The sequence below is a fragment of the Myotis daubentonii genome, chromosome X, assembly GCF_963259705.1.
Source record: "Myotis daubentonii chromosome X, mMyoDau2.1, whole genome shotgun sequence".
Classification (NCBI taxonomy): Eukaryota; Metazoa; Chordata; class Mammalia; order Chiroptera; family Vespertilionidae; genus Myotis; species Myotis daubentonii.
Genome location: NC_081861.1, coordinates 136,186,697 through 136,214,441, shown reverse-complemented (window position 1 = coordinate 136,214,441; position 27,745 = coordinate 136,186,697). Strand labels below are relative to the sequence as shown.

Sequence of the window (27,745 nt, the reverse complement as noted above, 5' to 3'; positions counted from 1 at the left end):
ACAGTTATGAAGTAGCAACGAAAATCATTTATGGTTGGGTCACAACGTGTGGAACTGTATTTAAAGGGCCAGAAGGTTGAGAACCACTGGGTTAAAGTATTACTATTAACATCTGTATTTTACAGATGAGCCAACTGAGGCACAGTGAGTTCAGGTACTTTGCCCAAGGTCACGCAGTAAGAAGTGGTCCAGCCAGAATCTGAACATAATTTGACTTAGAGTGAGGTTCTCTGTAACCAGTAGCCCAGTGGGCCTCAATGGGAGTGATTCTACCTCCCAGGAGACACTTGGCAATGCCGGAGGCATTTTTGGTGATCACAGCTGAGGAGTGAAGTGCTACTGGTTTCCGGTGGTAGAGACCAGGGATGCTGCTACCCATCCTACAGTGCTCAGGACAGCTCCCCTCCCCCAAACATGCACATAGAATGGTCCTACCCTAAACGTTAAGAGCTCCAAGGTTAGGAAACCATGCCGTACCAGTGGTCGGCAAACTCATTAGCCAACAGAGCCAAATATCAACAGTGCAACGACTGAAATTTCTTTTGAGAGCCACATTTTTTAAACTTAAACTATATAGGTAGGTACATTCTTATTAACTTAATTAGCGTACTCCTAAGGCTTAGGAAGAGCCACACTCAAGGGGCCAAAGAGCCGCATGTGGCTCGCGAGCAGCAGTTTGCCGACTACGGCCCTAGCCTCATGCTCCCAATGACAGGGCATTTTTGAATAGACCAGTTGTTGGTAAAATATATGATCGTTATTCCCAGATTAGAAACTCCTATCTCCACCTGGTAACTGAGATTATCTTAGCCTGGAGGGGGCAGCACTTAGAGCTGTGGGGGCCACTTGGTACATCTTCTCATAGCATCCATTTATTCCGTTTCTGCAGGCCATGCCCCTGGCATCCGGGGACACCAGGTCATTTTAATTTTTGTCCTTCAGTGGACACAGGAGAGAGGAACTAGCCCACTAGGGAGCGTCTGAAAAGGGCCAGAAAGAAGATTCTGGTTTTCATTAGCTTTGCCTTATAGTCCAGAAGACACAAGAGCAGCGTCTGCGTCACAGACAATGGCAACAGCAAAGGGATGCAGGCATAATGGGTAGCTTGGGGTGCAGACCGAGTTTAAAAGTCAACCAAAGGACTTGTATGCATGCATATAAGCATAACCAATGGACACAAGACACTGGGGGGTAGGGGAGGCCGGGGGAATGTCAAGGGGGAAAAAAAGGAGACATACTCTTTATAATACTTTAAGCAATAAAACAAAATATAAAAAAATAAAAATAAATAAAAATTTTTAAAAAGTCAAAATATTTTTGAAGAAGAGTTCTGCGATATCTACTCAAAATGTAATTGTGTATACCCCCTGACCCAGCAATTCTACTTCTAAAAATGGATTTTATAGAAAAACTATAAAAAGTACACGTACAAACATACTTCAACACCATATCCGATAATAAAAAATAAAGCACCAGCAATAAAAACAATAGAAACACAGGCTTATGGTCACCAAAATAATGTGTGCTAGCATGATCATAGCAACATTATTTGCAACAAAACTTGTCAACTACCCAATGCCTATCCAAGTAGAATGAACAACTATATCTACACCATGGAATGCTAGATAGTAATAAGAATAAATAAATGCCAACCACCTTCAACAATATGGAGGCATCCCACAGACACCATGTTGAGCAGAAGAAGTCTGACACAGAAGATAATACACTTTATGAAACCATTAATGCAAAGTGTACAAAGAGGCAAAACCAAACTGTGCTATGAAAAGACAGATTAAGAGTAACTCTTGGGGAGCCCGGCTGGCATGGCTCCGTGGTTGAGCATCAACCTATGAACCAGGAGGTCATGGTTCGATTCCCGGTCAAGGGCACATGCCCAGGTCATGGGCTCCATCCCCAGTGTGGGGTGTGCAGGGAGGCAGCTGATCAATGATTTTCCCTCATCATTGATGTTTCTCTCTCTCTCTCTCCCTTCCCCTTCCCCTCTGAAATCAATAAAAAATAGAAAATTATATATATATATATATATATATATATATATATATATATATTTAAAACAAACAACAACCAAGAGTAATTCTTGGGGAGAAGTAACTGGAAGGAAATCCAAGGGGGCCTCCGTGTCCTGGTCATGAATAGCTGTCGCTTGTGGATGGGATTCTTAGGGGCTTTAACATTCTGCCTGATGCATTTCTATGTTGTTTGAATTTATTTACAAACACATATTAGGTTCATACTCAGAAAAAAAAGACATGGAAAATTAAGATGAAGAAAATATGCCTTCAACTTGACATTGTTATTGTTTCACCATTCAGGAAGATAAAGGTTTTTGATGGATGAAGGAGATGATAATGGAATAAACTTAGTGCCTTGCCTGCAGGGTTGCTAATTGAGCCCAGCGTTGGAGGTCACTTCGGTTTGTTGCTGGCAATCTTAACAATTGATTCAAATTAGCACTTGTTTGCCGGGCTGCTCCACATTCAAATGGAGTTGTGGTGTGGTCACCGCAAACAGAATTCTTGGCCACACAAAGAATGTGTCTACAGAACAGCAAAACAACTGGATTTGTTTGATTAAATGAACAAAACCAGATATTCAGAGGAAGGAAAAATCCAAACAGCTACACCCAAAGTAACCCACTCAGATGGGTGGTTCATGAAATGCACCCATTCATTGAGTCAACACTTTAGCAGCCTCATGCAGAAGCTGAGAAACAGTCAGTTTGAAATGAAATACTCGTGGATAAACCGAGAGACCATGAAAAACACTCCTTTGTCCATCATCAGCACTTGTTTTCTGAGTGCCCACGGGGGGTCTGCCATCATGAGAAAAGTCTGTGGGTCTGATATTACTATTTTATAAACAATGGCAAATGTCATTGTATTGAATATACTTAATTCGACCCATGGCACGGAACAGAAATTCACTTAAAATAAAAATAAGCCCTAGCTGGTTTGGCTCAGTGGATAGAGTGTCAGGCCCCAGACGGAAGGGTTGCATGTTCGGTTCCAGTCAGGGGCATGTACCTCGGTTGCAGGCTCAATCCCCGCCCTGGTCAGACGTGTGCGGGAGACCACCAATAGCTGTGTCTCTCTCACATTGATGTTTCTCTCTCTGTCTCTCCCTCTCCCTTCCTACTCTCTCTAAGAAAAAAAAGGCAATGGGAAAATTATCCTTTGGGTGAGGATTAACAAAAAATTAAAAAAATAAATTTTAGATGAATAAAAAAACACACTGATTTGGGTAGAGTTGATAAACTACCATTTTTTATATACAGTTAAGGTCCTCAAGACAAATATAACAATCAATTCATAAAATGAAATGGATTGCAGCCCATGCATCGCCACCCTGGCTGTACATTACTATATTGAACTGAAACGGAATTTCTGAAGGTGGCACCGGGCCATCAATATTTTTAAAAGCTCCCCAGGTGACTCAAAAAATACAATGAGTTGGACTCATTGCTCAGACCAATGAAATCAGAAGCTAAGTGGAATGCAACCCAGACATGAGTATGACTGAAAAGCTGCACAAGTCGTTCTAAAGTACAGTCTGAATTGAGACCATTTAGAACAGCGGTCGCCAACCAGTGGTCCCCAGACCAATGGTGGTCCGTGAGGTCATAAGGGCGGGTGACTGCTGATTTCAGACACCGAACTTCTTCTAAATTCATATTGTGAAAAAGCCAGAGGTGGCCTGTGAAGAACCAGTTCGTGAAGAGACCCGATATTACGAGGCCTCCGCTTATATAGTTTCACCAAAACATGATCACAAGGTGGTATTCTACCCAGGTATGACTTCAGCTGTTTCGGCTAATGTATTATATGGATTAATCATCCAATATAGGTAGCTTAGCTCCCATTTTTTAAAAGTATATTTTATTTTTTTACAGAGAGGAAGGGAGAGAGATAGTTAGGAATATCGATGAGAGAGAAACATCGATCAGCTGCCTCCTGCATACCCCTCACTGGGGATGTGCCCGCAACCAAGGTACATGCCCTTGACCGGAATCGAACCTGGGACCCCTCAGTCCACAGGCTGACGCTCTATCCACTGAGCCAAACCGGTTACGACATTGCTCCCATTTTTTTGTTTTGTTTTATTTTAATCCTCACCTGAGGATATTTTTCCATTGATTTTTTTTTTTTTAGAGAGAGTGGAAGAGAGAGGGAAAGACAGAGAGAAATACTGATGTGAGAGAAACACATTGATGGGTTGCCTCCTGCAATAGCCCAGACCAGAGCCCGGGCCGGGGAGGAGCCTGCAACCAAGTACATGCCCTTGACCAGAATGGAACCCGGGACCTTTTAATCTGCAGGCCGATGCTCTATCCACTGAGCCACACCGGCTAGGGCTAGCTCCCACTTTGTTAAGTGCTTACTGTGGTTTAACAGTGCTCCATCTGCTGCTTTAGAGCATTTCATCTGGTCCTCACAACAATGCTATAAAGAACTGGGTGGGAACAGGTATTTCCAGCAATCCGCTATACAGGTAAGTTTTCCCCCAGAAGTGCTGCTCCCACTCAATGTGACGGTGGATCTATTAGGCCCAGCCTCGCCCAGATGCTCTATCTAGCCTCCAAACTAAATGTCAGGGTAGGGGAATAGGTTAAGGGAAAGGTCTTATAAATACGCACACTTAAAAATCTCGAACACATCCTCAAAACATGTTTTGTCAAAATACATTTCAGTCAGCACGAGTCTAATGCATCCTGTGATATCCGTGATAAAAAACAAGAGCTAAAAACGACCTTCTGTCATTGCTAGAGTCCATGAGAATTAGGACTATTTACGTTCTGGATTGAGAGAGAAGCCACTGTGTCATGTCAGCCTATTTATACACACAGTTCTCGCTCAGTAGCTTCAGTGTGATCGCACTGCTATACAAAGGTATCAAGTCCTAGATCAGTGATGGCGAAACTTTTGAGCTCGGCGTGTCAGCATTTTGAAAAACCCTAACTTAACTCTGGTGCCGTGTCACATATAGACATTTTTTTGATCTTTGCAACCATAGTAAAACAAAGACATATTTTTGATATTTATTTTATATATTTAAATGCCATTTAACCAAGAAAAATCAACGAAAAAAATGAGTTCGCGTGTCACCTCTGACATGCGTGTCATAGGTTCGCCATCACTGCCCTAGACTGTCCAAGCTACACAGACCAAGGCCGTTTGAAAACCACTTCCTCAACAATGAGCGCAGGAAGCCTGCCCGTTGTCACCTCAATCATTGTCAGATCCCCACTCTGAGTGGGACAGAAGCTGAGAACTAGAAAAGACCAGAGACACAATGTCCACCCCCTTCATTTCTATGGGTTACCAGGGAGGACGAGGGCCTCCCCCACTCATGCATTTCTGAACAGAAAGACTGACTTTCTGGTATTTCTGTATTTCTAAAGCCCACGCGCTTCCTCTCTCTCTTCCATTCCTTCGCCTAAGTTAGATTAGTAGGATTTGATTAAACTCTGATTGCTCACTTGATTTTGTTAGTCATGGTATAAATCAAATCTCATGCTTTTTTTTTCTGCCTCAGGGGTGTTTATAGTCCGCAGAATAATTTTAAAGCTGAGTTAAGCAAAACTCTTTGGGAACCATTAATATACTTTTACGGTTGTGGCACAGAACATTCCAAATCCCAACTTATATACTTTCCGAATGATTGGCATCATGGTTCCAAGCCTTTATAATAAAACTAAAGACCACTGACATATACCATTTTATTTTTAAATAACAATTTCAATCTTTTTTAATGACCTGAAAAATGGGTGATTTTTCCCACTGGATATTTTTTGAATGATAATTTCATCTAAATCTTCTCTTCCTTATTCAATTCTTTCTTTCTTTTTTATTTTTAAGAAATCACAGATTTGCCCTAGCTGGTTTTGCTCAGTGGATAGAGTGTCGGCCTGAGGACTGAAGGGTCCCAGGTTCAATTCAGGTCAAGGGCACATGTCCCGGTTGTGGGTTTGATCCCCAGTAGGGGGCGTGCAGGAGGCAGCAGATCAATGATTCTGTCTCATCACTGATGTTTCTATCTCTCTCTCCCTCTCCCTTCCTCTCTGAAATCAATAAAAATATATTCAAAAATTTAAAAAGATCACAGATTTTAGAATTCAGGCTTCAATATTTGGATCTTCAGGGTCTTTCCACAACTGCATGCCGGCTCCGGGCCCCCACCCACTTCCTACAACTCCACACCCAGGTTCATTCTTAGGTAACTATAGATCTGTGGCTCTTCACTGGGACCAATTTTGTCCTCCCTTGTCCCCAGGGAACATATGGCTATGTCTGGAGATAGTTTTGGTTGTCACACTAGGGCAGCGGTTCTCAACCTGTGGGTTACGACCTTTGGGGGTCGAATGACCCTTTCACAGGAGTCGCCTAAGACCATGGGAAAACACATCCATAATTACATATTGTTTTTGTGATGAATCACTATGCTCTCATGATGTTCCATGTGTAACCATGAAATTGGGGGTCACCACAACATGAGGAACTGTATGAAAGGGTCGCGGTATGAGGAAGGTTGAGAACCACGGCACTAGGGGATGAGGTGCTGCTGGAATCTACTGGGTAGGAACCAGGGATGCTGCTAAACACCCCACAGGGCACAGGGCAGCCCTCCATAGAGAATTCTCCAGCCCGGAATGCCAGGAGCGCCAACAGTGAGAACCCTGCTATGGAGATGCTCAGAGATCCATTTTCCAACCACATTTCCATCCCCCCAACAAGCCTGAACCTATTAGCAGTCACTCCCCACTCCTCTCTCCCCCCAGCCCATGGTAACCAGGAATCTACTTTCTGTCCCGGGATTTGCCTATTCTGGGAATTTCCTAGGAATGAAGTCAGACAATATATGGTCTTTTGTGTCTGGCTTCTTTAACTGAGCATCATGTTTTCAAGGCTCATCCATGTTATAGCATGTATCAGTACATCATTCCTTTTTAATGGCTGGATAGTATTCCATTGTATGAATACCATGCTATATATTTATGTTTCCTATGCTTTGAATATTACAGATAATATTTTATTCTAATGATTTAAAAATTCCAGAGGTGTACAAAATGGCATAGCACGCAACTATGATTGTCCTAAGAGCACAGTGATGATGAAGATGATGCACTAGGTAAGATTTTTAAAACTGGTGATTTTATGATTCTAAAGCGATGGTAGCACTATCCCGGGGAAAATGTCATCTATAGTTAGAACAAAGATGCACTCACGCCACAGAATTCTGTGACAGAATATTGCATCTGTTTAATTTCACTTCAAGTAAAAATTACCCAATAATAAAACATGTGAGGAGAATTATATTGACTTCTGGCTTTCTTCCTGATTTATTTCATTCCTCAGAATTACATCAGCTTCAGATCTAGTCCATACTCTAAGCAGACATACCACTCATGATGTGATTTTTTAAATAGAGGTTTGGAAATAATTCTTAAGAGTTATCGCTGAATTTTGTATAATTTGGGATGTGATCAAAGAAGATAATAACCGAAAAAGCTGCTCAGGGCTCTGTCCACATTCAAGGGGCCACTGGCTGAAACAAAAACTGGAATGGCTCCCAGGAATGCCAGTCCCGCCGGAAGTGGTGACATCGCTGCTGCTTACGTCCTACCACATAGCTCTTGCTCCCTGTAGAATGAGCAGATCATATGAAAATATTATTCTGCCATTTTACATGTATGAGTGTGTGAGCATTTCCCTAAGAGGTGAAGAGGAAAGGTATGCGACTAAAGTGTAAGAATAGAAGCATTCTCTGCCCAAGGATGAAAGAAAAACTCTGCACATCCAATATGTGACAATGATAGTTTCCAACCTTTTCAGTGGCAAACTATTTCTTTTGTTCCTTCGAAGTTGCATAGTCCTGGTTGAGCAACTACTAAAATTGTCATTCTTAATATTGGAAATCATGTTTCAGCAGACTCAAAGGTCTATTGAGTGGCATTACTAGCTTCCCCTTACTAATATTTCTCCATTTTCCAGGTAGGAAGGTAAGCGTACAGAAGAGTCTAGAACAGTGGTTCTCAACCTTCCTCATGCCGCGACCCTTTCATACAGTTCCTCATGTTGTGGTGACCCCCAATTTCATTGTTACAAATTGAACATCATTAAAGCATAGTGATTCATCACAAAAACAGTATGAAATTATATGTATGTTTTCTGATGGTCTTAGGCGACCCCTGTGAAAGGGTCATTCGACCCCCAAAGGGGTCGCGACCACAGATTGAGAACCGCGGGTCAAGAACATTGGCCAAGGTCCGGCACCATGGGTCAGTGGCCCAACCACAATTCTCACCTAGGCTGTCCCGCCAAAGCCAAGTTCTCTCCACCATAGCCTATTGCTTTTGTTCTGAAACTACCCATCTGTGTCTGTGTACATTGAACCCCAGTAGGAAAGTGCAACTTACTTTTGGTGTATTTTGCTTAATAAGTAGAAATTTAAAACCTTGATTTTACATGACTGTGATACCTCCATTAATGCAGATGTAACATTTTTCTCTCCCGACAGTTACCGGTTAATTATAATCCAAGCAACACACATCCCATCTGCATATAATTTCCCTTATTGAAAATTGCCCCACCAGATATTTAGCAAATGCTTACAGATCTTTCAAATTACAAGCTGTACAAACTCTTTCTGTGAATGCTTATATTATTAAGATATTTTCTACTAGTGTTATAGTAGAAAAGGGACCTTACCACTTTAAATAAATCTATATTATTTTGATCTTTGATTTTATGTTCAGCTTTTTTCCCCTTGAGAATGAGCATACAGTAAACCCAGGGCTAGGGGGGATCTGGTGCTATCATTTACTCATCACTTTTGCTGAACATGAAGGAGAAATGTTACACCGCAAACTTCTTGTACCTCCCTTGTATTGTATTTATTCCATTCACAGATTATTTAAAAGAAATAAAATAAAATCTTGACTTCCCAGAGACTTTCAAGACTGAGTCCCTTGCCCTAGCTGGTTTGGCTCAGTGGATAGAGCCTTGGCCTGCAGACTGAAGGATCCTGAGGTGGATCGTGGTCAGGGCACATGCCCGGGTCGATCCCCAGTGTGGGGCGTGCAGGAGGCAGCCGATCAATGATTTTCTCTCATCATTGATGTTCCTATCTCTCTCTCCCTCTCCCTTCCTCTCTGAAATCAATAAAAATAAATATTTTAAAATAATAATGATAATAAAGCAGCTTTATTATATTAAGCAAACAAACTCAGTCACAAATAAGAAAAAAATTACATATATACATCATAATATATTTGCTTGTAGTCTATTATAATTTGAACTAATAGGTCGGAGCCAAATATAATTAGAATAATGGCTTGAAAACCTTTAGAACAGTGGTTCTCAACCTTCTGGCTCTTTAAATACAGTTCCTCATGTTGTGACCCAACCATAAAATGATTTTCATTGCTACTTCATCACTGTCATGTTGCTACTGTGATGAATCGTCATGTAAATATCTGATATGCAGGATGGTCTTAGGCAACCCCTGTGAAAGGGTCATTCGACTGCCAAAGGGGTCGCGACCCACAGTTTGAGAACCTCTGCTTTAGAACAACTTCCTTTTTAGGTCCTTATCAGAGGCCATTTGCATGAAGTCTAGAGGAGCAGTTGACAGCAATGCTGAGCTACCTCGCTTAGTTGTTTTAAAAGCCCTCCTACATGACTGCATGATGTCTTATCTAGGACAGCGGTTCTCAACCTGTGGGTTGCAACCCCCTTTGGGGGTCGAAAGACCCTTTCACAGGAGTCGCCTAAGACCATCGGAAAACACATCTATAATTACATACTGTTTTTGTGATGAATCACTATGCTTTCACTATGTTCAATTTGTAACAATGAAATTGGGGTCACCACAGCATGAGGAACTGTATTAAAGGGTCGTGGCATTTGGAAGGTTGAGAACCATTGGTCTATGGAGAAGCCACATAAATCAAAGACATTTTTTATATTTTTATAATGTCATAGAGAATGTCTCTACATTTTTTCAATTGCTCAACACATTCACCTAGCACCTACTTTGTAAAAGAGATTTTTCTAGGTACCAAAGGGCCCCCAAGAAAGTAGAAGGCACAATATCTCATGTCCAAGGGTTGCAAAGGGAAGTCAGTGTGTTTATCAGAATTAATTAGTGGTGGTTTATCTGAGTTCTGAAGAGAGTACAACTCCATTCCAGCAAAAACAAATAAAAACACACACAAAGAAACACAACAGCCTAGAGAATATCTTCTTATAAGTAAATGTCAACAAAAGACATGTTTAAAAGTTGACTTTGGCTTCCGTTATTTAAGAATATTCACTCTTGAAATTATACCAGAATATTGGACAACCCTGAATCTGCTTTAAAAGAAGATTCTAGAGTAGGGCCCCTATAGATAAGAAAGGTTTCTGGAACTCATAACACCAGACTTACTCAAAGATCACCCATATACACCTCAACCACTGCTAAAAACCAGGAAGTTAATCAAAGGGGAAACCCCAAAACTCAGTAAAAAATTCTCCCAGCAGTCAAAAATCAACACCACAAGACTGAAATTTTTGAACTTCTCTCAGAGGTGAGCCTCAGGGCCAACATCATTTGGAGCATCGCTTTACTGGCAATTCACACATACTTCTAACAAGTCTGGGCACAGAATTTTCCAGCACACTCTAAATTAAGCAGCAAATTAGAAGGGGAGAAGTTGCTACATAAGCAACATGGGAACAGCAAAATGTGATGAGCTGCAAGTCAAGAAAAATTATAACTACTGTAAAAATGGGCAAAATAACTTTAAAAAAATTATAAAGCAACATATACAAACATGTATAATTCGTTGTTGCTTCTGAATGCCTACTATTTGCCTGAGTTCAGGCATCATGAAAAGTGAAGACATTTAAGACATGCTTCCTCTCAGAGCTCAAGGCTGCTTCAGCTCTTGACTACCATGGGTTCTCTTTATCAAAATATTTGATTGGTCCAAAGCAAGGAGGTATAACGGCCGATTCTTGAGGCCTGGGATTCACCCATGCTTTCCTCATCTCCAGCTACTAGCAGATAGGAACAGTGTGGTTCATGATTTGTGCCCAAAAGGGTAAAAGGTTTCCCAGCCTCAGGTCCTTGCACATGAACTGCGTGTTTTGCAGCCCTGCTTGATCCTACAAGGCCTCCGGAGGGACTGAGAGTAGGTATTTCTGGGCCAAAAGATGACCCGAATATGGTATTTTTATAACCCTTTCTTGGACCCTCAGAGCAAGAATGGTAACCTATAATTGATAAGGGCATTTATTCACTCATCATTTTGGATAAAAGCTTTTTAGAAAATAATAAATTCATGCATGTATTTCCCCCCTATAGCACTGATGGCAAACCTACGACATGCGTGTCAGAGGTGACACACGAACTCATTTTTTTTGGTTGATTTTTCTTTGTTAAATGGCATTTAAATATATAAAATAAATATCAAAAATTTAAGTCTTTGTTTTACTATGGTTGCAAAGATCAAAAAATTTCTATATGTGACATGGCACCAGAGTTAAGTTAGGGTTTTTCAAAATGCTGACACGCCGAGCTCAAAAGGTTCGCCATCACTGCCCTATAGTAACACAAATGGTCTCAGGTTCATAGGTATTCAACGAATACATTTGGAACAAATGCTTAAGTGAATGAAGGCACATTTTAAGGTCATAATGTTGCATTTATTCCAGAGATATTGTCATAGAAGGAAATATTTTATGCTTATGATCCATTTTTAAAATAGTGATTTTTTTTAAAGAAAAAAATGATGTAAAAGATACAGAAAAACAAGAACACAGATATTTTGGAAATGTTATCTACACTAATAAAAGAGAAACATGCAAATTGGTGTCACTCCACTACACCCACCAGCCAATCAGATGAGTATGCAAATTAACCCAACAAAGATGGTGGTTAATTTGCATATGCAGGCCCAGAGCGAAGACTGAAGGCTGAAGAGGCTTGGCTTCTCCGCTGCGGCCGGAGTGAGCCAGAGCGAGGGCCTGGGTCCTGGGTGCTGGGGAAAACCGGTGCCAGCAGCCAGGGGAAGGGAAGGACTATTGCACGAATCTTTTTGTGCAACACGCCTCTAGTAGTCTCTATATAACAAAATAAATAGTCAATCTAGTAAATTCTGTTTTCTTGTATAAAGTCACCTTATTCATAAGTCAAATAATTGCTTATAGGAAGGTTTTTTCAATTGAAATTTTGTGTTTTTCCCCGAAACCATTGAACAACTTTTAAACTGCATATGTGGGGCCTAAATTAGTGAAAGAAATTTCAAGCTGAGAGATCCATATTTAATATCCTATGACAGGATATGCAGTAGGAGAAAATAAATAGAACCAAAGAATTTCCATAGTATTTCTATGGTATTTGCCATCAAAACCTGAACAATGGTGCACAATGAATTGGCAATAACTCAATATCTAGTGGACCAGAGCAATTAATGCCACAATAAGGGATCCTTGTTGACCTTTGTGGCCACAAGGTCACTCTCATTCTTGAAAGATGAGACAAAGTAATGAGACAAATTTTATAAAATTACAAGACACTCTCATTCTTGAAAGACAACACAAAGTGGTGAGGTACATTTTGTCAAACTACAAGACCACTAGTAGTTCACCAATGACTGAACTGGTAGAAATTATATGTGTTTAATATTTTTCAGCATTCTGATATATTTAATTAAATAAAATGGGAGAAAAGATTGAAAAATAATTTAATGTGACCTGTATTTTCCTTCCTCTCCTTCCTATTCTCCTTTAAACCTTACTGCTCACCCCCCATTTACTCCCTTTCTGAGTAACCTGATGCCAATTCTCCTCAAATCCATTTTGCAGCTTCCTTCTTGACTCTGATAGATAATTTACCAACAAATATATTCATATATAAATGCAAACCCTGGACATAATTGGCTTTCAAAACCGTATTCAGTGTTCACTTTCATTTATACATTTTGCCTGGTATAACCTTCTCAAAGTCTACCTTCCTTCATGAGGGTTATTCACTTCCTATGAATTCATTCCCAAAGACCATCCTAGAATCTTCTTTATCAGCATTTTCAAAATATTTACTGTACGCCAAGTGATGGTGCTGGGGAGGGTGATACGTCCATTTCTCCCAGAGATGTCTCTCATTTTGTTTTCACACTAATCCTCTTAGGTAGGTTCTGTAATTATCTTCATGTTACTAATGAGGAAACTGATCTCAGATAGACTAAGTATATTGTTAAAGGTCCCTCAACCCTTGGTGAATATGGGTCCGGATCTATGTAAGTCTAAGCTGTAGTTCTTAATAACATACATTGCCTTTCATGAATAATTTCTCCTTGAGTTTAATTCAGCCAATGTGGAGCACCTATATAAAAACATGTGTACATGTACAAACTTTATAAATATTATGTAAGTAGTCAAAGAAATCTGGCTATCCTGGCAAAATTATCTGGGTATATAATCAGTATTTCTTTCACTGATCTACCATTGATAGACAACTCATGAGCTGCCTTTTATGATTAGTTACAAATATGCTTTTTAATTGATCTAAATCTAGGATAAAAGAAAAAATCCATATGCTTTACTAAAGTAGAAGAGTAAAAGACATGAATTTTTAAATATTTTTATCGAGTTCAGAGAGGAAGGAAGAGAGAGAAAGAAACATCAGTGATGAGAGAGAATCATGGATCGGCTACCTCCTGCACACCCCACACTGGGGATCGAGCCCGCAACCTGGGCACGTGCCCTGACCAGGAATCATGACCTGCCGGTTCATAGGTCGATGCTCAACCACTGAGCCATGCTGGCCGGGCAAAAGACATGGACTGGGCCAGAAGGATGTGGGCCAACAAGGGCCAGCATAATGAGAAAGACTGAGTTACTATGTGGGAGCCGAGGCACTGTTCCATCTGATACATACTTGTTTGCAAGGACCAAAATACATTTTTAAAATATATTTTATTGATTTTCCACAGAGAGGAAAGGAGAGGGATAGAGAGTTAGAAACATCGATGAGAGAGAAACATCGATCAGCTGCCTCCTGCACACGCCCCACTGGTCTGCATGACCAGAATCGAACCTGGGACCTTTGCATCCACAGGTCGACGCTCTATCCATTGAGCCAAACAGGTCAGGGCCCAAAATACATTTTTAAGTGTGAGGTCTGGTGTGTGATACATTTCTTGCCTTGCCTTTTAGATCATCAGTCAATGTTTTGCTACGGTGATAACCTCAAGTTCATGGTTGCTTGGATGGCAGATGGGTTGCAGGATGGGGCCAAGGAGAAGAGACTTTGTCCCCTCTTTTGGTGGCCACCAGAATGGTGTTAAAGGAATGACCACAGGCAACAGACAAAACACTTTCAATGAGAATAGAAAATAGAACAGTCGTGATCCCTAAATTATACTAGTAATCCCTGAGAGAAATATCGGGGAGAGCTTGAATCAATTTATCAAAAAAGAATGGGGAACTCTAGGAGATATCTTGATTATACCATAAAAACTCAACCATCTAACACTTTTTTGGGTAAAGAACAATGTTATGTTTGCTAGAACAGGGAACAGACAATGACATAGTTGCTTCTTGAAGGTAAATCTGAATATATCAGCATGTGCAGTCAACTTATTTGCTGACTTAAAAACAGTGTGATGAAATTTTTTGCCTGTAAACCTATTATTGCCCGTAATGAAAGACTCTATACACTCTAATCACAACATTCAACCTTATGTTTGATCATAGCTTCTAAAAATTCATGATACAGGGATTTTTCGTTATACTCGACACATTTTTCCTTCAGAGACCCGATTGGTTGTTCCAGATGCTGTGAATGATATAAATTGAGCTCTCAGTTGGAAGAAATCTATAGGATCAAGCTTCCCTGAACTTCAGACAGAAACCTGCTCTGAATACAAATACCCAAAGGTATGTGAATTTCATTCACTATTTGGTATTATTTCTATTGTGATTATTTCTTTTTCTACATTTCATGTCCAAAAGCTATGATGTAGCATGCATTTCTAATACTTTATGCTGTTAACATTCAGTTATGTCTTCAGTTGGACCATAATTAAGTGAGACTCTGATTATTAAATGAAGTATGTTACTTCATAATGCAGCAAAGTATCTATATTTCTTTAAATTTTAGTTCCAAAATCTTAATGCACTTTTGGGGGCCAAATTTCAAAGCAAAATACTTACTTTAATTACTTCTCAGGTAAGATAAAAATAATTTCCACCCTCTGCAACCCACTACTTTAAAAAGCATTTTACTCAATGACATCAAATAGAATCATCAACTAAAAGATTTTTCTCTTTAATTCAAACTTTCAAAAACAGATTTAGGAGCTAGAAAATGTCAGTGTACTTTCCAAAGCCAGCATTCTGACACATGGCATTCACTTCCTGTGCAAAACGGAAGGTCTTCCTTCTGAAAGCTTTAAAAGTGAGTCGATAATGTATACCACCACGCCGATGTGCATGTCTTAGGGTAGCCTGGTGTGCCTCATGTCTCAAGGGCTTTATTTGTGGGATAAGTCCAGTGCAGTGTCAAACAAAGGGAAGATGTCATTGATGAAATATGGAATCTTTTAAGTAGATGGCATTCGAAATTCATGGAATAATCACAGAATTCGAGTGCAATCCTTAGCCACATCTTTTGCTGCACACCTGGACTCAGAGATGTTACCTGAGGGTCTTGCCTGAAGTCCTACTGGGGGCAACACCCAGAACCAAATTCCACTCCTTCCTTATTCTGTTGGAAAGTTGCTTAATGTCTTTTCTCAATGATGAGGCTTTGCTTTTAACAGCAGAGATGCTCAGGCAAACTGTACAAAAAACACATTTCTCTACCTCCTGGTTCTAAAAGTATCAGATACTGTGTATCTTGATGCTCTTCTCAATTTTAGAGTCAACTCAATTCTTTTCATCATTCATTATAAGCTACACTTAGCTTCTATGACTCTAAAGCTTATGGGTGTAGGGAAACGGCATGCAAAATACTGCAATGATAGGTTATCCATGTCCCTGCAACGTGTTCAGCTCTCAGTCTAAAGGAAAAGCATCTTTCTCACTATGGGGACTCTAGAAACGACAAAATGGGCCGAGGACTGGAAATCATACATGAATAAGTAACCTCAAAAAGAACTGTCTTATCCTTCCCACTAACAACAGATCAATATGGATTGGGTGGGTTTTATGGGGCTTTCATGATGTCCATATGTGAGAAGAGATAAGAGAGTGTGTGTTGACATGTTTCAGGACCATCACGAAATGGGGACCTGGATTCTGTTTGCCTGCCTTTTGGGAGCAGCCTTTGCTATGCCCGTGAGTAAAACTACCCCAGTGCGTACGTCAATGTCCAATTGCACAAGCTTGGGAAGAAAACTGCCCCCTCGTTGGTAAACTCTGGGGTTTAGAACAGTATTAAGATAAGATGTCCTCAAACAGTTTTGTGTTTAAGAAATACTTTGAAGGGCTTGTTTTTTAAAAAAATAGATTCTCAGATGTCTCCACCAAAGATTCTGATTGAGTACAGCTGAGATTGGGCCCAGGACTCTGCACTTGAATAAGCACCGAGGAGATTCTGATGAAACAATACGCTTGTAAAGATCATGGCTCATCTGTAGATGGAGGAAACTTCTGGAAGGGACCTTTGAAAGGCCTCCAGAGAAAGTGCCTAAGTCAGCCTGAGGCAAATTTAAAAATGCCAGTTTTCTCTAAAACCTAACTTCTCGAAAGTGTCCAAATCTCTTTCTGCTCTCCCCACCCCCGTGCTGTATCCTTCAGGGGTACAGTTTCTGTGATAGGAACTCCCTTCTTGAAGCATCTTCCTGTTCTCAGAGGCCTCATCCCTTCGGGGGCTCCTGCTAAGCGCATGACTTCTGGGTGGAATCCTCCCGATGCGCACTACATATGGATATATTTTACATCCAAAGGTATCCAGGCCCAGGAAGGTTGATCCATTCTCCCTGGACATGGGTACAAAAGCTCCAAGAGCCTAAATCACATGAAGGCACAGTAGGGTCCATCTGCTTCTCAGCGGCAGAGAGAGCAGTTGATACGACCAGAAGCCAGCAAAGCTTGCATATCTGCCTCCTCTCCCCTCTCACCCACAAGCCCAAGGTTCTGCACTCTGCCTTCTTGAAATCCTACGTTGTGGCCATTCCTAGTGCCCCTAGGAGCCTCTGCGTTACAAACTCAGCCCACTTCCCCTCCTCAACTCAACACCCCTACCCTCTGAGGGCTCACATCAAGAAGGTATAGAAAAGGCAGTTACATGACTCAAAGAATTCACACTCTGATGAGAGCAAATGAACCCTCTTAGGAAATCTGAGTATTTTAAAAGAACAGAGCCTTAGATAGCTTGATGTCTGAGGAAGACGTTCTGCATGATGCTCTCTCCCCTCCTTCTCACCCATCCCATGGCCGACCAAGCTTCAGAACGCAGGCACCAGGCACTTGGTCTGCACTTTGCACAGGACAACCAGTCCTGGTTTGGCTCATTATTCCGGTTGTTTTAATTTTCAACTTTTAAATGTCTCTGCTACAAAAACATTGATAGAACAATAACAAAAATCGGCTTAAACTTCATCAACCCACCCTTTCTTTTTCCATGGGGATTTATGTTTCCACTTCCCTGCACCCAGCTTGTCCTCAGACTCAGCAATAATGCACTTGTTTGTTCTGTTGTTGTGTTATTTACTTTGCCTGTGAATGATGAGGAATCTCTTTGATGCTTAAGCACTCCCCCACCTCCTGATCTGTGAAGGAAGGTCTGGGAGATGATTCTCTCCTTGGTATTTCATGTTGTGGCAGAGAAACATGTCTCTTCCCAACATGGAATGAGTTTCAAGAAGGAAGACGGTGGGTGGGATAGAGTAGGATTGATTGACAGCATGGATGGCGGGTGTCTGAAGGTCACTGGAGGACAAATGTGTGCTGGTCCCTGCTTCTAGGTCTCCCACCATAAGACTGCAGCTGTGGGGAAAGTCTTTCAACTAAGAGGGCTCCTCTCCCACACAGCATACATGTTCAAAGAAAAGCAGACCTCAAATATATTCTGCATTATGTAGATTTTTTTAAGTAGCTTCAGTCTCTCTTAATGTGAACGATTGCATATTGACTTAATCTCTTCCTCTCTCTCTTCCTCTTCTCTCCCTCTCCCCCTTTCATTTTCTTCTCCTCTCCCCTCCCTATAAAAGCTACCACCTCATCCTGGGCACCCTGGTTATATCAACTTCAGCTATGAGGTAATTTTTCTCTTTACTCATTTTGACCATTGTTTGAGTTAACCATGTCCGGGGATCTGTAAAGAAGAGTGTGTTGATTCTTCATTCAAGATGTTTCTCAGTCCCACCTTGATAGCTCCCCCTACTGCTTCCTGGTTTAAGCTCTGGTGAGTCGCTTCGAGCCTGAATTGCCCCAGCACGCTCCTGCCTGGCCTCTCTGCCTCAGTTTCTCCTGCTTTTATGGCATAAAAGTATTCATCATGAGCTGTCACTCGGGGGGACCGCATGGTAGGGCAGAAAAGAAACTCTGGCCGAGCAGGTTTATTCTATCGTAGCCCCTAAAATGTGGGGAATCGGGTAAGATGTTAAGATCCTTTCCCGCTAGAAAACGCCTGATTCTAAGATGTGCATAGCCTGTGTGTATCCCTCACTTGTCTTTCCTGAAAGATTCGTGACCAAGTAGTCTATGAGGCATTCTTCAGAGCGATACAAAGCTTGAGATTTCTGAAAATGGGGTTAGAGGCTCTCCTCAGCCCCTACTAACCATGTGACCTTGGGCAAGTCATTTTCATTCTCTGGGATTCTGGTTTCCTCATCTGTAGAACGGAAATAATTACAGTATCCACACTTCAAATTACTGCTTGGAGAGCGAAATAGTCCAGCAACATAAAAGGTGCTTTGTCAAGTATAACTTGAGCAAGATTAATAATTGTTTGTTGTAGTGATAGCCAATGCTGTAGCACTATATTAAGGAGTCCTTGTACCTGAGGTTACCTAGATATATACTGTTTAGAAAAGGAATGAAACTTCCTTCTTTCATAGGTTTAGATGACACTCTGTGAGTCTATCTATTCATACAGGCTGAGGGAAAATATGAATAAGAATTTCAGGCAAGATTTTCTGGGAAACCTTACAAGGTTGACATATTTGACCAGAAAACCTGTGTTTATAGAATGAGGAATATGGTTTCTGCCTCCTTTCCTTTTTCATTGTGACATCAAATCAAAAACTAATGATTAATGTTGTGTCACATTAATTTTTCTGGTTTGTTTTGCTCTTGCAAAGAAGAGCAGGAGCTGAGGGATGAAACAGAATTGCTACATTTGTAACCTCAGCCGAGCTCATGAACCTCTTTCACTCTCCATGACCTTGTAAGAGTGAGGGTGATGCCAGTCGGCGTGGCTCAGCGGTTGAACATCGACATATGAACCAGGAGGTCAGGGTTTGATTCCCGGTCAGGGCACATGCCTGGGTTGTGGGCTTGATCCCCAGTGTGGGGTGTGCAGGGGGCAGCCAATCAATGATTCTCTCTCATCATTGATGTTTCTCTCTCTCCCTCTCCATTCCTCTCTAAAATCAATAAAAATATACTTTTAAGAAGAGTGATGGTGATGATACTTGCCTCAGAGTATGTGAGAAAACATGAAAAATGTGTGTGATGGATATAGCATAGTACCTAACACACAAATGTTTACTCTATTCTTTCTTCCATAGAACTCATATTTTTAGGTTATCAATACTGACAGGACTGCATTTTTGAATGTATATTTCATGTAACTATAGTAAAACGAATGTATTTTAATGTCTCTTTCTCTTAAGGTGCTCACCCCTCTGAAGTGGTACCAGAGCATGATAAGGCAGCCGGTATGTAGATATTTTGTTCTTTATTCTCTCAAACCACGAAGTGTGCAGTTCGATTCCCTTTGAAGTGAAACGCCATAGCTCTGCCACATCTGACACTAACAGGAAGTCTAGTTTGTCAAGGTCCTATCTGTGGACACAGTTAGAAATTCTTGCCCAGGAGGAACGAATAAGTATTCAGATTGTCATAAGGACAAAGAAAACATTGCTATTCTCCAGCTGGAAGCCAATGAGCCAATGGTAAACCTGCCTCTTTGTTTCTCACCAGTACACTTCCTATGGTTACGAACCCATGGGTGGATGGCTGCACCACCAAATCATTCCCGTGCTGTCCCAGCAGAACCCCCCGAATCACGCCCTACAGCCTCATCACCACATCCCCGTGGTGCCAGCTCAGCAGCCCGTGGTCCCCCAGCAGCCAATGATGCCAGTTCCTGGCCAACACTCCATGACTCCAACCCAACACCACCAGCCAAACGTCCTTCCGCCCGCCCAGCAGCCCTATCAGCCCCAGCCCGTCCAGCCGCAGCCTCACCAGCCCATCCAGCCCCAGCCACCCGTACACCCCATCCAGCCCCTGCCACCCCAGCCACCTCTGCCTCCGATGTTCCCCATGCAGCCCCTGCCCCCCATGCTTCCTGACCTGCCTCTGGAAGCTTGGCCCGCCACAGACAAGACCAAGCGGGAAGAAGTGGTGAGTATCTCCCGAAGCCACTACAACACCCGTGGGAATGGTGAAGCGAAGCTGGCCCCCGGAGTTCTCAGTTCTCCAACCATCTAGCTTCTTTACGTTCCGTAGCTATAGGTCATGGACTCTATGAGTATAAGCATGTGCTGTAATTTTATATGATCAACAGGTTTACCTACATGGCTTCGTAATGAAGACCATAGTCTTTATGGTGGGTTTAAAAGCTTGAATTCCTACCAGAATCTATAGTACTGAAACCTGTTCACTTTAAGAACAATGATATGAAACAATATCTGTTCTCCTTATCTTTCAAGTGGTAGACTAGCAGGAATAGGCTAGAAGTGCACTGAATATTTTTTTAAAGGAGGGGATGCAAATACCTAAATAGGGAGGTGGGAAATCTCTTTAAAGACCTGCAGAAGATGACCTGTTTCAAGTGGCTTTGAATGGAACTTGGAGGAAGCTAAACCAAACAGAGGGTCAGGTTCCTTTTTGGTGAGGAGCCAGGATACCCGGGTTCCAATTCTGGCTTTGCTCCCAAAGAGGAGATGGGATTAAACAAGTTACTTCAAATTTATGGGTGTTTTTCCTTCTTCAAAATGAAATAAAAGAACTAAATCAGAGAATTTTCAAGCCTCTGTCCAAGTACAAATACCATAGTTTCCCAGTAAAAATTAGAATCTGTTATAATATCTGCCATATGTGTCTTCACAATGATGGAGAATCAGGGGCAGAATTTTTGAAAATTGATTGCATCACAAATACTCTGGTGCGTATATTTGATTATTCTAGTCCAAGGCACATGTTACTTCTTTGTATAGAAAATACATTTATCTATCTCTTTGTTAATAACTAAGGCCATGAACTTCATAATGTGTTCATACCCTGCCAGAGCTATGCATACAGAGATGTCTTCGAATAGGGAGCTTCAACTTCTGAAAACTCCTGTGTAAAAATAGAGTATAAATATTGATAGTTTCATAGGCTTGTTTTATGGAAAGTAAAGTGGTGAGGTCAGATCCTGGCACACAGGAAGTGCTCAATAAAGATAGCAATTGTTCTTTTCTAATTAAATAATAGTTTTAAGTATCCTGAAGGCAGAAGCCTCCATCCTGGATACCTCATTTCTAATGTCAAGGAGCTAACGAAGAAACTTTGACAATTATAGAGCCAAACTTAAATGGTTGTACATTGTTTTGGCAAAACTGAAGCCCTACATTTGTAAATGATACTTACTAAGAATATTTGTAAACGATTTTAATTGTTCCTTTTGCTATTTTTTTTTCAGGATTAAAAGATCAGAAAAAGAGAAGATAACTGAAGGAAATACTTCAGTTACTTTTAGAATGACAATGATTTGCGCCTAGCATCACTTTCCTTAGCAAATTCTATAACTAAAAATAAGTTCCATTAGCAAACAATAAAAATGTTTTAAAAATAATTCATGTCTTTGTGTTGAATTCAATTTAAAATTTCACATCACTTGAGAGAACAATTTATAATGGCTATTCTTTTTTTGAAATATATTTTTATTGATGTCAGAGATGAAGGGAAAGAGAGAGAGAGAAACATCAATGATGAGAGAGAATCATTGATCGGCTGCCTCCTGCACGACCCTACTGGGGACTGAGCCCACAATACAGGCACGTGCCCTTGACCAGAATTGAACCCAGGACCCTTCAGTTCTCAGACTGGCGCTCTATCCACTGAGCCACACCAGCTAGGGCAATAATGGCTATTCTTGAATAAGGCAGGAACTTCTCATTTATACCTACAAAATGACCATTCTTCAGGCAAATGAGTATTATATTTCTTTTTAGAAAAACTTTAAAATATACTATCTCAAATATTTTTAAAAACAGGAGTTTATATATTAGTTATAATAGTTGAGAAAGTGAAAGATGATAAACGTGTACTATCACTGAACCTGAACCAAATGAAGGGAAGTTTATATGACGAATTCTTTACATTGAAAAAGATAAGCTCTTGCACAATGCTTACATTACAAAACGAATTAAGACTTGGAACACTGGCTTTGTAACTCACACCACATTAGTAAATAAAATCTGGTCTTTTGATCTCATTTTACTGTAAAAGATTTTTAAAATGAAATTATGTGATAGGGATAATAATGTACTGAATTTTAAATCAGTGAGGTAATTAGTTTTTCTAAGAAAACTTTTATTGAATGGAGCTTCCAATAATCACAGTAATTTTATATATTTAATTTCTTTCACTTTCTAATCTTTATGATGATCAATTCTGCTGTATAGTCTTCAATAGGTTAACAGATTTATAAAATGGACTCAATACAAGATTGCTTTCCCACTCATATTTATATTTGAATCCTTTTCTCCTCCTACACCCACACAAAACTGTAAACACTGTTTTCAGGGCTTGTATTACACAGCACCCACAGTAACTTTATTCCAGTACTTTTCTGAGTAAGGCCTCTTCATCATTTTCTGGAATGAAGAAAAGTAACTTTACTAGGAGGGTGTCAATATTCAAACAAATAACTTGATTTTAAAGAATTTCGATTCAATCGAAAAAGTAAGAAAGCTTCTAATTAATTGGGATGGGGCAATTCTAATCAATTTAGTAATATTTATTAATCATCCTCTAGGACAAGACACTCTTCCATGTCTTAGTGGCTATAGTAAGTCCCCATCCTTCAGTAATCGAGAATATACCAAAGGCATAAAATAAGCTCACAAATAATAAGAGAAGGCCTTACAGCAGTAACACCGACAGAAGTTAGTCAGAATGCTCTGGTGACTATCACAGGCATCATCAGCGAGCTGTCCAAGAGCTTTCCTCACCACTCATCCCCTGTTGGCAGAGCCAGAATTGATCTGAGCATCTCCCTCCCACGAGCTCGGGAGACATGAGCCTCCTCCCCTGTCCCAGGGAATGAATGTTCACTCCTCCATGTCAATTATGGCACCCGTTACCATAACATACCATATCCGTACCAAATATGGCACCCGTTACCATAACATACCATATCCGTACCCAATATGGCATCTATTCCCCTTGCCAGTGATTGGTTAAGGATAGCTGTGGTGGAACCTGAACACTGAATGAAGCCAAAAAGGAAGTCTGCTAGGAGGAGCTTCTGGAAAAAAAGATTACCCTTTCATTACACACACACACACACACACACACACACACACGGAAAAAGTCTTCTGTCTTTGGCTCTATTTCTTTGAGGATGTGATATGTGGAACTGTGTCTGCCATTTTGTGACAAGGAGGGGCAAGTAGAAAGATGGAAAGTCCCTCAGTCCTTGGTGGCATCATTGTGTCCCTAAATTCACCAAACTCTGGAACCACCTACCTCTAGGTGGATGACACACTCTATTTCGATGCTAGTGTTTTTCAATCATGGGTCGTAACTGATTCACAAATAATATCACACCAGGCCCCCATCATTTATGTCATTATAGCAAATTGTCTCTTCCAACGATGCTAAGCTTACATGGCCAGGACTAAGGAGAATTATTTGAATGGCATCAAAAGTCAATGACTTTCCTGAAAAAAATCGGATAAATGGAGAAAATATATTTATATTTATATTTATATTTATATTTATATTTATATTTATATTTATATTTATATTTATCCTAGCATATTCTTCCAAATATATGCCCCCACACATACTTTGTCTTCCACAGCTCATGAAAATATTATCATTATATTTATTCCCAATGAGAAAAACTTTAGAGGTGTAAGTGATGATGTCATTTGGATACTGTGTGACACTGGAAAGAACACCAAGTTTGGAGTCAGACTGGATTGCTTTCAATTTTTCTGATCGAAGAGGATTCTCTGTTTGGGAAAGTATTTGAGAAAATAATTCTCCCTCTATAAGAATTCAAACTATATATATGTGTGTATATACACATATTTGAGTCACATTCTAAATTACAGGGGAAAAGTCAGGCTTTGGACTGCAAAGACTAGCCACTATGGAATGAGATGTACTGCACAAGATAATTTTAACAAGAAACTGAAATGTGTGTATTCAATGTCCAAACATGTGCTTTAATATCATCATTCTCGTGGTGGTCTTTTATGATCACGTTATCCTACCACATTCAATGATGTATGTGAATCACAACATAGCATCTCTTTGATGGTCCCGAGTGAGGCTTATAAACATTCATCAGTGAGGTGTATGGCCCTGGAAATGCAAAGGTAATAAGGCTGGTATGCTTCTCACATTGCCCGGTATTACTCCCTCTTTCTACCTATCCATTCTGCTCTTGGCTATCACTTCTTCCTGTTTTTTGGTTAATGTGCATTGACATCTTCTAATATGTAGCTTTTTCCTACATACATTCTCTCTGACAAAATAAAGGACATTGGCCTGGGGATTGCTATTCTCGAAGGTCCACAGTCACTCTGAGTGTGCCAGATGGCCACAACTGACAAAATTCTGACATGTAGATGTAACCACATACGTCACATAGCTGATGTAAGTTGAATAAAACTGAACGCTTCTAGTTCATTAAGACTCAGGCTCAGTGAGCTCTATATATTTGAATCAAAACGGGAAAAAGTACTAGATACTTTTAATGACCAAGACTCAAAGTCCAGGCTGAAATAAATAGCAATACTGATCATAAATGCATTTTTAAACCCAGACTTAAATCTAAAGAATTCTTAAATTAATAACAAAGCAAAAATAGATTATTTACAGAGCTGTGCTATGTCTCTGAAATTAAGTTAAAGAGAGCGATGAAGTTAAAGTAAATCACCTCAAGGAAAAACTCATCTCACTAAAACCACTTCCATGTCACTAATAAATGTGAAATCTCTACACTCATTCACTGTTTGCTGGTGAGGGCTTTCATATGCATAATTTTTTCCAGAGGGCAAATACATGTCTAGGAATTACCCTGAGTCATTGAAATGCAAGGAAAGATATGTGCAAAGATGTTGATTACAGCATTATCTATATCAGTGAGAAATTAGATCTCACTTAATTTTACTATATCTATCTGAAGGAATACTGAAGTCAGAAGTATGCTTTAGAAGAAAATTTATTAGGAGAGAAAATGCGACAAACTAAAATTTAAGACCAAAACTGTGGATCATTTGTGAATATTACACATGAGCATAACATGCAAATAATTGATACACACACACAAATGTGTATAGACAAGAAGTAGGATGGAGATGCACTGTTTGTAGGAAGATCCAATTTTCCCACAATAAACATAAATTACTTCTATAATCAAAACCAAATTTAATTTTTAAAAGTTCGTTCTCCCTTTCTTCTGCTTCAGCCCAGACATACCTCCTTCCTTCAGTTCCCTTTGATGTGAGTTTTGGATGTTGGTGGGTCCCTTTCAGATAAAATCCAAGTAGAAATCAGTTTATATGTACTTGACTTTTCAGAGAAATATTTTGACCAAAGAAGGGTGAGGGAAAAGGAGCAATTGGCTTTAGCAGGAACAAAAACAAACAATACAATCAAACAACAAAGAAGAGATGAGAGTTATAAAGTGAAGAAGAATTCAAAGCAACACAAATAAGACAAAATAAAGAAATGACTATCAAGGCAGCTCCTGCTGAAATTCTGTCAAAAGTTAACTGGGTTCAAAGAGCAGGTAGGTCAAAGCTAAAATACAATGACTAAGCCCTAAGCCCTTAAAGCCCTCAGGGTGTAGGGTGACGTTTCACATTAAATGAGTTTTCTTTTGATTCAAATAATGCCTGAACTTCTGGCTGACTTAAAACTCATCAATTGTGTAATTTTATTTTAGGCTGCAACGGGCTATAATATAATTTTTTCTCTCCTATGCTCAATCACATCAGGTCTGATTCATCTGAAGAGTTCCACCTCAATCAATAACAACTCCAATTAAGCCGAAAATGCTCACAATTCACTTATTAAAAAGGTCAAAGGAAAATAAAATCTAACAAGCTAATTTCCAGGTTGTATTTTCATAACCACCTAGCTTGACACATGCACTGAGGATGGAGGGTCAAAGGGTTACTCAAAAGTAATCTTCACTCAGTCAGACACATGAATAGTCACCACATTTTCCAAATCAAAATTCAAACATGTAGGGAGATAATATGATGGAGACATATGCTTACCTGGCAATGATACTCTACTTGCACTCTTAATATATATCCCCATGTGGCTATTCCAAATTAAAAGAAAATTAAGTAAAATTTAACATCCAGTTTCTCAGTCACACTAAGCATAGTTCAAGTGCTAAAAGGCCCCAGGGGGCTAGTGGCCGCCATGTTGGAGAGCATAGATTCAGACTATTTCTACCACCAGATGCATTAGACAGAGTGGCTCTCTGCACGGCTGCCTGAGCTGGAGGAACGATTTCTACTAATTCAAACATTTAAACAAAAGATGAAACAAAACCAGAGTTGCTGGTTAAAACCAGACATCTCAGCTAACCCTAACAAGTCATCTCCCACGCATTCCAGGAATCAGGATCCTGTATGGGAATTTTCTACCAAGGGTAGAAGTGCCCTTCTCTTCCTCAGGCTGAATCACACACACCAACGTGATTTTTCACTCTAGTTTTCATTTAAAACAGACGAGGCCAGAGTTCCACTAAATTAATTTGTTCTGCTTGTGAGAGAAAGGATTTCAGTTCCAAAGGAATGGCCATGTATTTGCAGACAGCCACACTGGATGGAGGTAGAAGACTGGGGTGGCCCTTGGCCTAGGGCCGTGGTCGGCAAACTGCGGCTCTCGAGCCACATGCGGCTCTTTGGCCCCTTGAGTGTGGCTCTTCCTAAGCCTTAGGAGCACCCTAATGAAGTTAATAACCATGTACCTACCCATATAGCTTCCGTTTAAAAAATTTGGCTCTCAAAAGAAATTTCAATTGTTGTACTGTTGGTATTTGGCTCTGTTGACTATTGAGTTTGCTGACCACTGGCTTAGGGCTTCATTGGGAATAAGCCAAAACCTAAGCTGACAGAAAGATGAAAGTAAGAAAAAAACACACGAACTTTTATCCATCCCCGAGGGTGGCTGATTGCCTGTAAACATCAGAAAATATTTACATTCTTTTCTATTTTGTGGTTCAAACCAACAGCGACAACATAGGACAAATGGGTGTGCGTGACTTGAAATTTTCAATAAAACTTCTCTCCATTCTAATCATTCAGAAACGATATGCTTATCAT

The 27,745-nt window shown here is 40.3% G+C and overlaps 2 protein-coding genes across 5 annotated transcripts in view; one reads left to right on the top strand and one right to left on the bottom strand.

The window, feature by feature from the left end:
- Positions 1 to 27,745, bottom strand: part of ARHGAP6 (Rho GTPase activating protein 6) — a 517,050-nt gene that overhangs the window by 137,462 nt on the left and 351,843 nt on the right. The window lies entirely within an intron of this gene.
- Positions 16,290 to 20,669, top strand: AMELX (amelogenin X-linked). The gene is made up of 4 exons (XM_059679790.1): positions 16,290 to 16,343; positions 18,221 to 18,268; positions 19,847 to 19,891; positions 20,157 to 20,669. The coding sequence occupies exons 1-4, from the start codon at positions 16,290 to 16,292 to the stop codon at positions 20,667 to 20,669; spliced, it is 660 nt and encodes a 219-aa protein (XP_059535773.1).